We start from the raw sequence: 16,375 nt of genomic DNA, 5'->3' as shown, positions 1-16,375 counted from the left end.
AGTCAAATTGTGATCAGTGAGTGGATAACCCTGATGATAAAGTCAAAGACATTCCAAAACATTGAAGACTTATTTCATATTTTTTGATTGGACAATGATAAAGGCAATTACTAATTTAAGAATCTTTATAGTGACATTTGTCAGGATTTAATTAATCAATATTTTATCATTGCCAATTCTTTTTTGTATTGTTATTGAGTGATAATTGCAGTTGCAGAGTTAATTAGATGGCTAACTCTAACTGTTTATTGAACCTGATTTTAACTGTCTAGGGGTCATGGAAAGTGCTTTAGAAGGAAGTTATTACCAAAGCTAATAAAAATTGGTTTCTATTTTTTTTCAGATAACTGTTGGTTGGTAACTATAAATGCTGTGTGCTCTATGAAACTCTGTTTCGATAAGACACGTTGCTCTGAAGCTTTAAAATTATTGTAACAATTTTCATCCTAGTTGTCTGAATGTTAACAGGTCATTCTGGATTTTTAAAATACAAACTGTAAGGTTAACTTTTAAGAGTGATGTTGTATTATTTTCGATTTACATACCTCATGATGTGCCTTGATTAACAAGGTGACCATACTTTATAATCAAGGTTTCATTAACACTAGGGGAAAGCCAGTAAACCATAATACTGAATAACCTTCTATATGGCATACAACTTGACAAATTTGTTTTACCTTCTACATAAAAAAGTCACAGAGATCAAAGGGATGCTTTCCTACTGTTTATTAATCATAACTAGGACTTTTTCCACAAAAAAGAGTAAAATTTCAAAATATATAATCTCAGAAAGAAATACTCTACCATATACATAATATAGATGAAGTCATCTCATACAAAATAATTTACCTTCATGAATTACATTAGCTACCAAACACAATAAAAATTACAATCTTTATCTATCAGTGTTTTTGTTGAGGTACCATCTGCACGTTTAATCTGAAATGGGTCAGATTATTGGGGAAAAAAGATAAAGAACAGTACAGGGTGACTGGATGACGACAGAAGTTCAAAGACATCATCTACAAAGGCTGGCTGGAGACAGACACTATATCAATAGTAACAGATAGATGTGCTTCTGTATTCAAATATTGCTCAATCTATGAACAAATAATTTACATTATGCTCTATAACTTCTTAAAAACTTTTTGAATCAGAAGTCAACTAACAGAATAAAGCTCTGTTATTATCCAGATAAAAGCACATCTGGCTTCAGCCAGCCTAAAATGTTTTTTTTCTATCAATATACCACACTTGGCAGCTAAACCTATGCATCATGAATATCCTGTACAAAGTTGGCAAATGTTACATTGCAATTTGTGACAAAGAAGCCATTGCAGTCTCTTTAATTCATCTTGTCCAAGAGCATAAAGATGCCCAGTCCTTATTTAAAGAAAGGACCAAAAAAAAAGCAATAAATTCAGGACTGCATCATCACCTTGCATTAAGATTAAACAGTCTGTACACAGAGTTGTAAAAACCTAACCATATATTCATTTTTATGAAACTTCAATTACAGCCAAACTAGCATTCAATGTAAACATAAAATAAATCTGTTTTATGCTATCCTGACCCTCATTACAAGGGATAGGATGTTTGCCAAGAATATTCACAAAAACTAAGGCTTATGTTTAAAGCTGAGATCCTTTTTTTTGTTAACCTTTGTAGCCTAGTTTCAAATCTACCACAAATAGTTTGCACACACCTTTCTTCCTTACCCCCTTGCCTCCCCCCAACACACAGACATAAATGAAACAAATTCACCCTCAAACCTTTTGAAGACCCATTGCATTAATAGTTAGCCAACATTTTTGGTTTTTCCTCCCTCAATTACTTGTAGAAAGACAGCAGGCGTTTCCTTTCAGCATCAACAGTTTCACAACAAGTGCATACTCTATTATTTCTACTACTCCCTGGTATTCTGTATATGGTTTGAAAGCTGTAAAAGGGAATGTGGTCCTCACCAAGGATTTAACCCAGCAAGGGAAATGGCACTATGTTGATAGTTGATGTGCTATCATGATTAAGTAGTCATTGCTTGTTTTTGTAGTTATCACTCTTGGCATTTTCTTTCACCTAAACATTTCCAAACATTCTTTACAGCTTTGATTTGGTTTTTGCTTTTAAATTGTGATTTTTTTTTGCAAGCTGTTTTTCTTTATTAACTAAACCTAGATCAGATTTATGGAGTCAGAAGGTGACATGGTGTAATCACACAAGCCAATTAAACCCCAACAAATGTGACCCCCATACACACAGACATGCCTTATTTATGTAATTATATTTTAGGTAACTTACCCTTCCTATTTATTTTCTAACTATAGGTTGCAAGTTCCCATTGAATTTTGTTCAAATTTTATCAAGTATAACATCAATTAGTTGGGGTGGGACAGTTCAATGGCTTGATTTTTTTTAAAGAGTTTATGATTAGTTCCTATGTTCCTAAATCAGCACATATCTAATGCATATTTCAGAAAGTTATCCAGCATTTTAGATCTCCTAGGGATGCCACATCTATGATTTCACTGGATATTTGGTATGATTAATTTCAGTTAGTGAAGAAAAAGTGCTTTGAAGGGCTTCAGGGTTTGTTAATTAATTTGCTCCACTGTTCATCTAATCAGGAGGATTGATCCAAGTGAGGAAGCTATACAACATCTCTCGAGCCAAGTAGGGCAGCAACAGTCCGCTAGGTGGCCAAAATGGGATTCAGCCAACAGCAACAAATGGTTTCTGACTTTCCTTTAAAGCCCATGGAGCATACCAGGCCACACAACAGGTTTGATTTTCAATAGCTTTACAAGTAAGACTAGGCAAAACAAAAAGGAATATTAACCTTCAAGATGTGCAATATCTGGTTTATACAGTGAAAGTAAATGAAACCATAGATTATGTCTTTACACATAAACAGAGAGTCACCTGTCAAACTCATGGTGCAGAATGAAGAGTAATGAAGCACAGGCAGAATTCACTTGTAACTTAAAATCATGCTGTGCATCTTTGTTAAAATAGTGTCCAAGGAAATTTCATATAAATGTAGTATTGCAATTGTATGCTGAAAATCAATTAGCACCATATCATTCCGTTCATGTTAAGGGCTCCAGCTACACATCAATCTTTAACAGATATTCTGAAAATACATTTAGCACATGCTATAAATCAAATTTTCAGGCATCAAACAGCTAGAGCATCACACCTGAGACTGGCAAATGGGCATTTCACTTTTGGAATATCACTGGGGTCACATAACACACTTACCAGGTTTCTTCCTCTCTACAAATAGTAGCCAAACTGCCTCCTCATTTGCGAATAAGAAAAGAGCATTGCATTATTTGAAAGAGAAAACGAAGTCTCTTGAAGTGTACCAGTTTATAATGGTTGCAATTGCTACAATTTCCGTGAAATGATTCTAAAAAAGGGCAGGATTGATCACTTTATGGTCAACTACAGGGTCAGTAAGGAATAAACTTGGCCATTTATTACATTTATCTCCAGTCTGACAAGGTCAAACCAACCAACCCAAGACAAAAACTTCTATACCTTGTCCTTGACAATAATTGGTTGTGCTTGAGATACAGATATCTATAAACCTGAATCAAAATCAATTATTCTGCTTGGCCTAGTATGCAGATGCATTGCTCAATATGTACTAAGGACAGACCAAGGCATTTTCTATGTGATCCTTCATCCTCATTTGGAGCATCAGGCTCTACTCAGTGATTGCACTATCATTGAAGGAATGCTGACCTGCAGGAGGGGCAAGCCTTCAGGTGCTTTTTTGTCCCTATCAGTCAAACCTAAAACATTGTATGGCACTTTTAGAACAGGAACAGAGCAGTTTCCTAATCCAACCAAACATTCAATGTATCCCACAGTCAAAGCCAAAACGAACAGCCTGATCCGTGTATCCATACCGGTGTACAGCTGCTCGATGTGTGCAAACAACTTCCCACTTTCCCAAGCTTATGATAGCAACCACATCGCAAAAGTACTTCACTTGCTGTAGAGCACTTCTGGGATCCTGAGGTCAAGATAGATGTTAATATAAATGCAAGTCTTTTGGCATTTTGTCTGAGCAACATTTTGAGCCAATGATGGGAAGTGTTACTGTTGCCTCAGTTACTTGGACTATCTTCTAAGGTTCCAACTCGCTAGTCATTACCTAGAATACTACAGAATGTGCAGTGCAGAGACAGAACAAACTACTCAAGTGGTCCATCGTCCAATCTATGTTCAACATAAACCTTTTCTACCCTGTATTATCCATCTCTATAGCATAGCCTTCTTCCATATCTTTAACTCTAGCATATATGTAGTGGAGTTAGCATTTTGTACATGTGGTGCTCAGGAAACACAAGGAATTTCTTGGTTAAAGTCCAATCACAAACAAGAGAAAATCTGCAGATGCTGAAACTTCAAGCAATGCACACAAAATGCTGGAGGAATTCAGCAGGCCAGACAGCATCTATGGAAAAGAGTACAGTCGAAGTTTCAGGCCGAGACCCTTTGGCTGGTTAAGGTACTAGGTGGCTATTGGGAATAAAATTAGGTGTTACATTTTTAGCCTCCTATTTGTCAAATACTATGCAATAAACATTTCATAAATTAAATACCCAATAGTTTGTTCAAAGGACAGAAATGGTGCTAGGGCTGGTAGCTGTGTTGGGGAAAGATCACTAAAAATTGTACTAATCTTTATTAGTGCAAACCAAAAGGGCAGTTGTGCTAAAGCTGGCATGTCCACAGTAATTATTGCTAGAATAAGTCACAATGGGCTCAGTATCACCACAGCTGTGGGACTTTACTGCCTCTGGTACAACTGCACCATTTTGAATTATTGGAATTGATTTTTATAAAGGAAAAAGCAAAGGAAATAAAGAAAGGGAGGATAAGGAACAGAGGAGATGGCAACACAATGTTTTCACTTGGCAATCCACCATATGTCCGATCGCTTAAATAATTCACAACTGATTCCATAAACTGTTTCAGTATTAATGGGGAACACCAACTTGGGAGACCAGCTAACTGCGCATATGGTGAAAACAATCTGGCATGAACACAGTTATATGCCTCGGAGTCATGACACAGAGGCATTGAAACTGCAAATAAAGACAAGTTTTGTTGGCAAATGTGGCAAACAAGGATGATTAACTCTCCACTAAAAATAGCCAGCTACTGGATATTAGCCTGGATGCAATTGATTGGAATCAAACAAAGTTATTTCAAATTTAGTTATCTGAAGCAACACACACAAAGTGCTGAAGAAATACAGTGGGTCAGGCAGCATCTATGAAAAAGAGTGAACAGTCGACGGGTGAAGGTTCTCAGCCCGAAATGTCCTGATGATGAAGGGTCTCAGCCCAAAACATTCACTGTTTACTCTTTTCCATAGATGCTGCACTTTTTGTGTGTTACTTGGATTTCCAGCATCTGCAGATTCTTTCATCTAATTTATTTTAAGTTATTATAATTCTTAAACCATTACTTTTCCAAATGACTTATTACAGTTTGTGTTATTTTAATGTTTCAAATTTTGTTGTCACATTAAAACAAAATATTTATTTGAGATGAGAGCAGTACAAATAATTCCTTAGTTCCTTGGATTTAGATCATTAGAAAGAGTGAGCAATGAGGGAAGTTTTTAAATACTCAGCATTTACAACCAGGAGAGTCAATTATTGAAAAGGACTCAGTAAAATTTTAAAGGAAAGCTAAATTAGTTGAAATATAAGCCATACTAGTGAAGTCTTGAGATCATGATTATAAATTAGTGAAAATGTGAAAATAGCAGACATATCCTCACATAAAGGACAGTAAAAGGCTAGAATGATCTGTTGGGCATTGTATTAGAGATTATTATAATTGCACAGCTAAAATGGCGTCTTTTTGCTTGGATGGGAATATACTTCAGCCAGATTAATACATTATACATTTCAACAATATCCCCACTCATTGAGTTTCTCCCACCTATGATGACTGAATGTCTTTTGTCTTATCTATTGCACTCTCACTGGGCTTTCAATTACTCAGTACTTTCCTCAGGGAATTTATTGTCACTCAGTGACTGAAGAAAGCAGAGAGACGGCCCATTCATAGTATGGCAACCACCAATGTAATGGTGGCTTTTGTTTACTGGATAGCCCTTTTTCATCCCTGACATTGTTATGAGTCTTCTTTTTTCTTAATTTAACTCAGACCTTTGGTAATTTTTATTAATAACTTAGCAACTCGCACCCATCGCACTCCCCCCCCCCCAGTACACCTGAGTTAAATTTGCCTCAAAATGAAGAAAAATGAAACTATTTGCCTGAGATAGGGCGTTTGCTATCATAAAACTAGGCTATTCTAGTCAAGTAAGTCCTTTAATTTTATATGTAGTATTAAAGCAATCTGAAATACTGAATTTCAATTGGGGGCGTGAAAATCAGAGTATCATCTGTTATATATAAGATCTAATGGATATTCGTTGGGAATATAGGAGTTCCTCCTGGAATTTTGCAAGTGACTGCTATGCTGAAGAATATTCAGAGTTAATTGAAGTACTTCCTTGCATATAAAACAGTGGAGACTTAAAAAGATTTGGATAACTAATACATATGTTAAGCTTCTCCACAGTAAAAGGAGTACTAGCATTAAGAAAACAGGGTGTGTTTTATAAATACTATGTAATGCAAATATAACACTTCACCCTGCAGGAGTTGATTTACCCATTAAAATGAATGAATGTACAATTGTGTTCTTTAAGCTAATGTTTACCCTGATGGATAAAGTTTCAAAGTCAGGAATACAGAATTACTCTTTCCAATGAAACTTATCAAATCCACAGCTTAAGCAGTGACATTCAGTGGGGTCAATATGAATAGAGGTGCATCATATGGGAGTCAATATGAATGGGAGTCTGTGGTGAAGGGTGTTAAGAGTTGGCTCCTCAATTCTGGATTCATATGAAGCGTGGAATGCTGGAATAAACAGCCAACTTGGCACTCACTCAGGGCCCAACAAGTAACTTCAGGCAGAACTCTTCCTTCCAATTAAGAATGGATCACAGCATAAAAGTAGCCATTTAAGGGACATCACACTAGCAACGTCATAGATACTTCACAAGGACTCTCTGTGTGAATATGCCTACTTACTTTCACAAATTATGGCTACTTTCCACAGCTGAGAAGATCCTTAGCTGACTGATATTGTGAGAGTTTGTTTGACATCTGACTGTACAAGAACACTGCCTCGGTGGCACCAGTGGATGCCCAAAGCAAGGAGGCTTCTGGAATTCTGTTTCTCAGCACTAAAATTTCACATGATTGACCACAAAAACCACTGAGATACACTGTCCTCATTGGGTCTCAACACCTCTCTCTGTAACTGGATCCTGGATTTCTTGACAGAAGGGCCACAGCCAGTCGGTGTTGGCAGAACCATCACTAGCTCCATCACACTGAGCACTGGCGCTCCCCAGCCCGCTGCTGACGCACGACCGCGCTGCTAGATCCAGTTCAAACCGAATCATCAAGTTTGCTGATGACACAACAGCGGTTGGCCTCATCAACAACGATGAGGAGAAGGTGTACAGAGAGGAGGTAGTGTGGTTGGTAGAATGGTGCAAACACAACAACTTGAGTCTCAACATGGAGAAGACCAATGAGATGATTGTGGACTTTAGGAAGGTACAGGCTGAGCACTCCCTACTGCACATACATGGCTCTTCTGTGGAGAAAATTAGGAGGACCAAGCTTCTGAGAGTGCACATAATGGACAATTTCACCAGGTCCTTCAACAGCAGCTCCTTGGTCAAGAAAGCACAGCAGTGTTTCCACAGAGATTGAGGCAAGCCAGGCTCCCCCCACCCACCCATTTTAACCAACTTTGACAGTAGCATCGTCAAGAGTGTCCTGACTGGCTGCATCACCATCTGCTATGGGAATTGCAAGGTATCTGACTGCAAGTCCCTACAAAGGATTGCAAGGACTGCTGACAGTACCGTCGGGGTCTCTCTTCCACCCATCTGAGATACTTATCGGGAGTGTTGTATAGGCAGGGCCTTCAGCATTCTTCATGATCCCTCCCATCTGTTTAACAATCTCTTTGATGCCCTACCATCAGGCAGGATACACCATAGCATTAGGACAAGAACTGTTAGGATAGGAAATAGCTTCTTCCCCCGGGCCGTAAGACTACTGATCTCCCTGCCACTATGTATGAATCTCAATATATGGTTTCATCATGTATGAAGTGCCAGTAGTGTTATACTGTTTACTTTTTAACTTGTATTGAATATTCTCATTATTTATTCATTTGTTTTTATAACTATTGCTTTGTCTGTAATACGTTGTGCACCTTGGTCTGGAGAAACATTGTTTTGTTCGGCAGTATACATGCGTAAGGTTCAATGGGAACAAACTGAACTTGAACTTGAATTGGAGTGGAAAAAGGATGTGCAATAACCTTGCTCTTTACTTCAGACTCACAGCCTGTGTAACTTATTTTTCTTAATAGATTTTTAATAGTTTAGAATCCAATAGTAAGTAAGTCCCTCTGCCTTTGATTTTCAATAACCCATCTCAAATTTGGAATTCGGTGTCTATAGCTCTGCAGGTGAATGGCGTATCCCATCACATCAAATAATACTTTAGTATTAATTTTCATTGTAATGAAAGGACACCTACATTCTTTCTATAGTGTCTTGCATCACAATAAGCTATTCACTGGCCCTGAACAAGTTGCATTACCTGATTCTCTGGGTTGGAATAAATAGATCTTCAACCAAACCTCTCAGTCTGACTGTGATAAGGAAATGTAAATCAACATGTATAAAATAATATTTTTGTTAAGAGCTTTGTTTGAGACACTCTTCCAACTTCAAACTCTTGCCTACACAAATTCTTCCAAATAACCCAAATGAGTGAATTTTACTTACCAGCTAACAATGTTATTTTTTTAATGCACCTGACAATGCAAATGCGTACCCAAAATGCCATGAAAGTGATTTATAGTTTTACTCTACAGGACTTGTGTAGGAATATTAATACAATATTTTACAATTGCTATCAGTTGCCTTTTGGAGTGTTAGTCCAATACTGTATGCAACATTACAGGATTTTCTGCATGTTAATGCTTCAGGATTTTTGCTTTTTCCAGTATAGTAGTTCTTTAAGCCCTGGATATAAAGGAGAAGCAAGTTGAAATACTGTGTAAACCAGACATTGCCCACTTAAAAACCATCTCTAGGATCCCTAAATCCATTCACAAGTTTTTTTTCATAACCAAATCTGTTCATTTTAAAAAGTGCAGAGAAAATAGCCCACGCATTAAGGGCGTGGCAGAGTAGTTTTTGTGTGCACAAAAACACACTTTATATAGTTACAGACACACAACACACACAGAGACATACACAGATTTTAAGTTCCTGTTTTTCTCATGTTTCATCCCCCTCACTACATTAATTGAGATAAATAAAAAAAAGTGTCTTTAGAACCATTAGCATCTACACCTGCACCAGAAAATTAAAATGCCATTATATTTTGGAAAAAAAGGTACACATAATTTTTTCCCAATGCTATAAACTCCTTCACTACTGGAAGAACAAATTGTTTTTTTTTTAGTCACAGGAAAATTAAAACTAAAGTCTAAGCCACGTGACTACTGGTCACAGACACAGAATGAGTTTGTGCCATGACCAAAATTTGCAAATTTCTTTTGTTGGGGGAGGAGAGCGAGTGTGCAGGGTGGGTGATGGTTGTTGAAGCACTAGGTGGATATGACCTTTTGACTTAAAAAATGTTCCTGGCAGCTCAATGCTGTAAAGTCCATGGCATATGGATTGGCTGCTGGACTCCCAGAGTGTTGGCTGAGTAATCCATGACTTTAGTCCACGTGCTTCATTGTGCATACTTAAAATGTCAAGGCTAATCAGATGTTTTCTCTTCTATTTCTGTTGTTTTCCCCTCTTCTTTCATTTGGTGAAGAATCATGCCTTGAGTTGATGCCACTGAGCCACAGCATGTCGTGGCCTTCCAATCATATCTTTCCAATGCTTGACTTCACCAGGCCCGCTCTTCCAAGATAAGTATATCTGAGGGAGACAAAATCCACAAGATAATTCAACAGTATGCTGATATTTTGTTCGACTTTGATGGGATCTTTTATCAAAATCTTTCCCATTCAATTACCACATCCAGTGTTTCCTCCCAGCAGTGGGATGGGTCTTCAACCAACTATCACTGGTAGTTCTAGATTGAAGAGAGGATCAGATCCATGAGATATTTTCTCATTTTCTATTATCACAACCTGACCCTCCTTTTGCCGTCCCAAGAGCCAATGACAATGAGGCCCATTCAAAGGCCGCATAAGGTCTTTAGGATGCTTATTTTGTATTGAAGAGGAATGGTTTTGCTCTAAATATTAATGCGCCCTTACTATTCAAAAGGCTTGGAAGCGAGTAAACTGTTTAATTTTGTGAATTTTGACCAATTTACCATTGTGGATTTAATGGTAAATGTACATTGTGGGCCAATCCTGGAGGGAATCTGAAATGAATTTAGGAGGCACAACACATTTTACATGACCATATGGAGCATTCTGCCCTAATGGCAGGGTTTTACTTTCTCAAGTGTCTTTTGAAATCACTCTCAAACAGGAGTGAAAGATTCCATCATACTACTGAACGAATAGGACTAATGCTCCTGTATGATGTCCAACATTTGAACCTCAGTCAATACTAGTCAAACAAATCATCCGTTCTTTCTTACCCAGATGCTAGTGTGACCCTTCTCTTTGCAAACTAGTATACAACATCTGTGGTAGATCCAGGTCAGTGGATATATGGGATAGAACATGGAGTGAAACTTCATGGATGTTCAGTTTTAAAATGGGGGTGATAAACTCTGGGTCTTTCAGTGGCAGATGAGCTGAGACAGAGGAGGAGATGGAACCTGGTAGACTTTGGTATGCGAAGAATAAATGTTTGGAAGCTTTGCGGGACACACATGTTCTGAGACTACAAAATACCTAATTCAACCAAAGCCACTGCTCATGGGAAAAATTCTTCCATCCCCAATATTAAAGGTGAAGGAACTTGGTAACATAGAGGTAATGGAGTAGTCAAGGGAAATGGTGTTTAAAAGGCACATGTGAAAATTAAACCGGGCCTACAGAAAAAGTCAAACCAAGGGGACAAGATCTTTGTGGAGAAGATAGAAACAGAAAATCATCTGTCTCAAACTTCTCTTTTAGGAGCAGCACCATGCGTGGGAGTCCCCAATGGAAGGAAAGACTTTGAGATGACATGTGGTCAGCTGAGTAAAAATTGCCATGGATGTCAAGAATAACGAGCAAGCAATTACACCCAAGTCATTGATTTACTATCACTCGTGAGCCCCTTCTCTGCCCTCTTCCTATAAACTATGAAGCCCTTACTAATCAAGAAACTATCAAACTCCACTTTAAATATATCCAATTACTTGGCATCCACAGCCGCCTGTGGCAATGAATTCCACAGATTCACCACCTTCTGGCTAAAGAAATACCTCACAAATTCTGTTCAAAAGGGATGTCCCGATATTCTGAGGATGTGCTCTCTGGTCCTAGACTCTCCCACTACTTGAAACATCCTCTTCACATCCACTCTATATAGGCCGTTCAATATTCGATAGGTTTCAGTGAGATTCCCCCCGTTCTTTTAATCTCCAGCAAGTACATGCTCAGCGCTTTCAAACACTCCTTACAGGTAAATCCTTTCATTTCTGAGATCAATCTTGTGAACCTTTTCTGAAACCTCTTTCATGCCAGTGTATTTTTTTCTTAGATAATGGGCCTAAAACTGCTCACAATACTCCAAAGGCTGTAAAGCTGATGCTTTATGAAGCCTCCACATTACATCCTTGCTTTTATATTCTGGTCCTCCCGATTTTAATATTAACTTTGCATTTGCCTTCCTTACCACCGATTCAGTCTGCAAATTAACATTTAGGGAATCCTGATCTAGGACTTTTAAATCTTTCTTCAGACTTATTGTTACACAAAGCTGCCTGCTCATCCACTATGCCTCTATGCACTGTCTGCAAACTTGGCCACAAAGCCATCAATTCTGCCATCCAGATCATTGACATATAATGTGAAAAGAAGCAGTCCCAATTTCGACTCCCCTGCCGAACACTACTAGCCTCCAGCAACCAGAAGAGGCCCCTTTTTTCACCACTCTTTGCCTCCTGCCAGTCCACCTATCTTCTAACCATGCTATACTATGCTATACTCTGTTATACTATGAATTCTTATTTTGTTTAGCAGCCTCATGTGCGACATCTTGTCAAAGGCCTTCTTAATATCCAAGTAAATAATATCCATTAACTCTCCTTCATCTATCCTACCTGTTATTTCCTCAAACAATTGCAACACGTTTGTCAGATAGCCTTAGCACCTCAAGAAACTTGCTGATTTTGGCTTATTTTATCATGTGCCTCCAAGTACCCTGAAAACTCATCTTTGACACGAACGTCTTACAAATCATTGAACTTAGGCAAAGTCGTCTATAATTTCCTGTTAGGAACATAGAAACCTAGAAAACCTACAGCACAATACAGGCCCTTCGGCCCACAGAGCTGTGCCGAACATGTCCTTACCTTAGAAGTTACCTAGGGTTACTCATAGACCTCTATTTTTCTGAGCTCCATGTACCTGTCCAGGAGTCTCTTAAAAGACCCTATCGTATCCGCCTCCACCACCATCGCCGTCAGCCCATTCCATGCATTCACCACTCTCTGCGTAAAAAACTTACCCCTGACATCCCCTCTGTACCTATTTTCAAGCATCTTAAAACTGCCCTCTCACGCTAGCCATTTCAGCCCTGGGAAAAAGCCTCCGACTATCCACATGATCAATGCCTCTTATCCTCTTATACACCTCTATCAGGTCATCTCTCATCCTCCGTCGCTCCAAGGAAAAAAGGCCGAGTTCACTCAACCTGTTTTCATAAGGCATGCTCCTCAATCCAGGCAACATCCTTGTAAGTATCCTCTGCACCCTTTCTATGGCTTCCACATCCTTCCTGTAGTGAGGCAACCAGAACTGAGCACAGTACTCCAAGTGGGGTCTGACCAGGGTCCTATATAGCTACAACATTACCTCTCAGTTCCTAAGCTCAATCCCATGATTGATGAAGGCCAATGCACTCTATGATTTCTTAACCACAGAGCTTTGAGTGTCTTATGGACTCGGACCTCAAGATCCCTCTCATCCTACACACTGCCAAGAGTCTTACCATTAACACTATATTCTGTCATCATATTCGACCTACCAAAATGAACCACCTCACACTTATCTGGGTTGAACTCCATCTGCCACTTCTCAGCCCAATTTTGCATCCTATCAATGTCCTGCTATAACCTCTGACAGCCCTCCACATGATCCACACCCCCAACCTTTGTGTCATCAACAAACTTACTAACCCATCCCTCCACTTCTTCATCCAGGTCATTTATAAAAATTACAAAGAGTAGGGGTCTCAGAACAGATCCCTAAGGCACACACTGGTGACTGACATCCATGCAGAATATGACCCATCTACAACCACTCTTTGCCTTCTGTGGGCAGGCCAGTTCTGGATCCACAAAGTAATGTCCCCTTGCCTCCTTCCTTTCTCAATAAGCTTTGCCTGGGGTACCTTGTCAAATGCCTTGCTGAAATCCATACACACTATATCTACTGCTCTATCTTCATCAATGTGTTTAGTGACATCCTCAAAAAATTCATTCAGGCTGGTAAGCATGACCCCCCTTTCACAAAGTCATGCTGACTATTTCCAATCATATTATGCCTCTCCAAATGTTCATAAATCCTGCCTCTCAGGATCTTCTCCATCAACTTACCAACCACCAAAGTAAAACTCACTGGTCTATAATTTCCTGGGCTACTCCCTGTCTTGAATAAGGGAATAACATATGCAACACTCCAATCCTCCAGAACCTCTCCTGTCCCCGTTGATGATGCAAAGACCATCACCAGAGGCTCAGCAATCTCCTCCTTCACCTCCCACAGTAGCCTGGGGTACATCCCGTCCAGTCCCGGTGACTTATCCAACTTGATGCTTTCTAAAAGCTCCAGCACATCCTCTTTCTTAATATCTACATGCTCAAGCTTTACAGTCCACTGTAAGTCATCCCTATAATCGCCAAGATCCTTTTCCGTAGTGAATACTGGAACAAAGTACTCATTAAGTAACTCTGCTATCTCCTCTGGTTCCATACACACTTTTCCACTGTCACACTTGATTGGTCCTTTTCTCTCACGTCTTATCCTCTTGCTCTTCCCATACTTGTAGAAAGCCTTGGGGTTTTCCTTAATCCTGTCCGCCAAGGCCTTCTCATGGCCCCTTCTGGCTCTCCTAATTTCATTTTTAAGCTCCTTCCTGCTAGCCTTATAATCTTCTAGATCTCTATTATTACCTAGATTTTTTTAACTTTTCATAAGCTCTTCTTTTCTTCTTGACTAGATTTACAACAGTTTTTGTTGTTTAAGCTCTCTCATTTCTTATAGAGCAGAGTGACATTTGCCATTTTCCAGTTCACTAGAACCATTCCAAAATCTAGCACTTCTTGAAAGTTCACTGCTATGGCCTCCACAATCTCTTTCCAAGGACCATCTCCTTAGTAACAGCGACTTCTGCCACTCCTCCCCCCACAACGTTCGTGAATTTCTGGCATACTGCTAGAGTCTTCCATAATTAAGACTAAAGGAAAATACATAGTTCATCTGCCATTTCTTTATCCCCCATCACTACCTCATTTTCCAATGGTCCAATATCTACTCCTGCCTCTCCTTTACCCTCATATATCCATAAAAACTTTCAGTATCCTCTTTTATGTTATTGCCCAGCTTTCTTTAATTTTTCATCTTTTTTCTCCTTTTTTAGTTGCCTTCTGTTGGTTTTTATAAGCTTCCCACTAATTTTTGCTATATTGTATGTCCTCTCTTTTGCATTTATGCTGTCTTTGACTTCCCTTGTCAGCCATGGTTCTCTTATTCTCTCTTTAGAATGCTTTTTCTTTGGGATAAACCAATCCTGGACCTTCCAAATTACTTCCAGAAACTCCAACCATTACTGTCATTCCTACTATTGCTCCCTTCCAATCAAAAAGTTGGCCAGCTCCTTTCTCATGCCTCTATAGTTCCCTCTGCTGTAGTACTGATCATCTGACTTTAGCTTCTTCTGCTCAGATTGCAGGATGAATTCCAGCATATTAAAATATCTGTCTCCTAACGGCTCCTTTACTTTAAGCTCTCTAATCAAATCTAGTTCATTACACACACCCAGTCTAGAATTACCTTTTCCCTAGTGGCTTGACCATAATCTGCTCTAAAAGCCATCTCATGGCCATTCTACAAATTCCTACTCTTGGAACCAGCACCAACTTGATACACCTAATCTACCTATATATTGAAATCCTCCATGACCATCATAACATTGCCCTTTTTACATGCCTTTCTATCTCCGATTATAATTTGCACCCAACCTCCTGGGTACTGTTCAGGATCCTATATCTAACTTCCAAATTATAGGGAAAGTATAGAAAAATCCTGTGGATTGTTAAGATATTGTTCATATTGTTTCTAAACCATTCATACTGTTCATTCTGTTAGTGGAAGCATTGAATCATTAAAATTAGCCAGATTGACTCACTGTCCTCTTACTGTGAGGATGCCACTGCTGAGATATGTCTTGTATTATTGATACTTGAAGTCTATATTTAACATCAGGTAGAGTATGAATACAAACCTTTCCAATAACATCATTTCTACTCAGCTTGTCTTTATCCATCACAGTGATTACAATAGTTGTCTCTCTCAATATTTCTGTCGGTACATCGAACACAAAAGACTCGTTAAAGATGGGGTTTAAACACCTCTTCATCACAACTGTTTTTTTCTTCTCCACTTTCTTGTCTTTGTACATGAGCCAAACTTTAACATAAGGATCTGTAAGAAAGGCAAATCACAGAGAATACATGGCAGGTTAAATTGTTTCTTACTGCAGTGGTAAATAACATAGCGGCTGCAGTGACCATAAGCATCCCCTTGATGTGGTAAATGAAAAAAGCAAATAGATATTGAAATTGTAACTGAGAAAATTCTTGCAAATGAGAGTAGCCTTTTCACTCAGGATTGTAATAACTGCATCCAATTACATCACAGGATGCAAAGGACTTTTTTCCATTGTCAGCTAGGCCTCTACTAACACCCAGCTGAGACTAATGAGAAGATTATCTATAGAAATTGCCAGTTGAGCTGTGAGCTTAGTCTATATCCAGTTTCATATAACCACAAATGATAAGTAATTGTTTGGAACTCAGCAGGTTTTTTTTGCCAACAATAAACCACAGAA

The 16,375-nt window shown here is 38.8% G+C and overlaps 1 protein-coding gene across 3 annotated transcripts in view; it reads right to left on the bottom strand.

Moving 5' to 3' along the window:
* Positions 1-717: 717 nt before the first annotated feature.
* Positions 718-16,375, bottom strand: part of syt7a (synaptotagmin VIIa) — a 572,706-nt gene continuing 557,048 nt past the window's right edge. For all 3 annotated transcript variants that reach the window (XM_063062024.1, XM_063062025.1, XM_063062026.1), the window contains 2 exons: positions 15,770-15,969; positions 718-10,072 (listed from right to left, as the gene is read on the bottom strand). In XM_063062024.1, the coding sequence (XP_062918094.1) occupies positions 9,968-10,072; positions 15,770-15,969 (305 nt within the window). In that variant the 3' untranslated portion in view covers positions 718-9,967. The remainder of the gene's footprint in view (positions 10,073-15,769; positions 15,970-16,375) is intronic.

This window comes from Mobula hypostoma, chromosome 11 (assembly GCF_963921235.1).
Source record: "Mobula hypostoma chromosome 11, sMobHyp1.1, whole genome shotgun sequence".
Classification (NCBI taxonomy): Eukaryota; Metazoa; Chordata; class Chondrichthyes; order Myliobatiformes; family Myliobatidae; genus Mobula; species Mobula hypostoma.
This window is presented reverse-complemented; position numbering and strand designations above follow the sequence as displayed.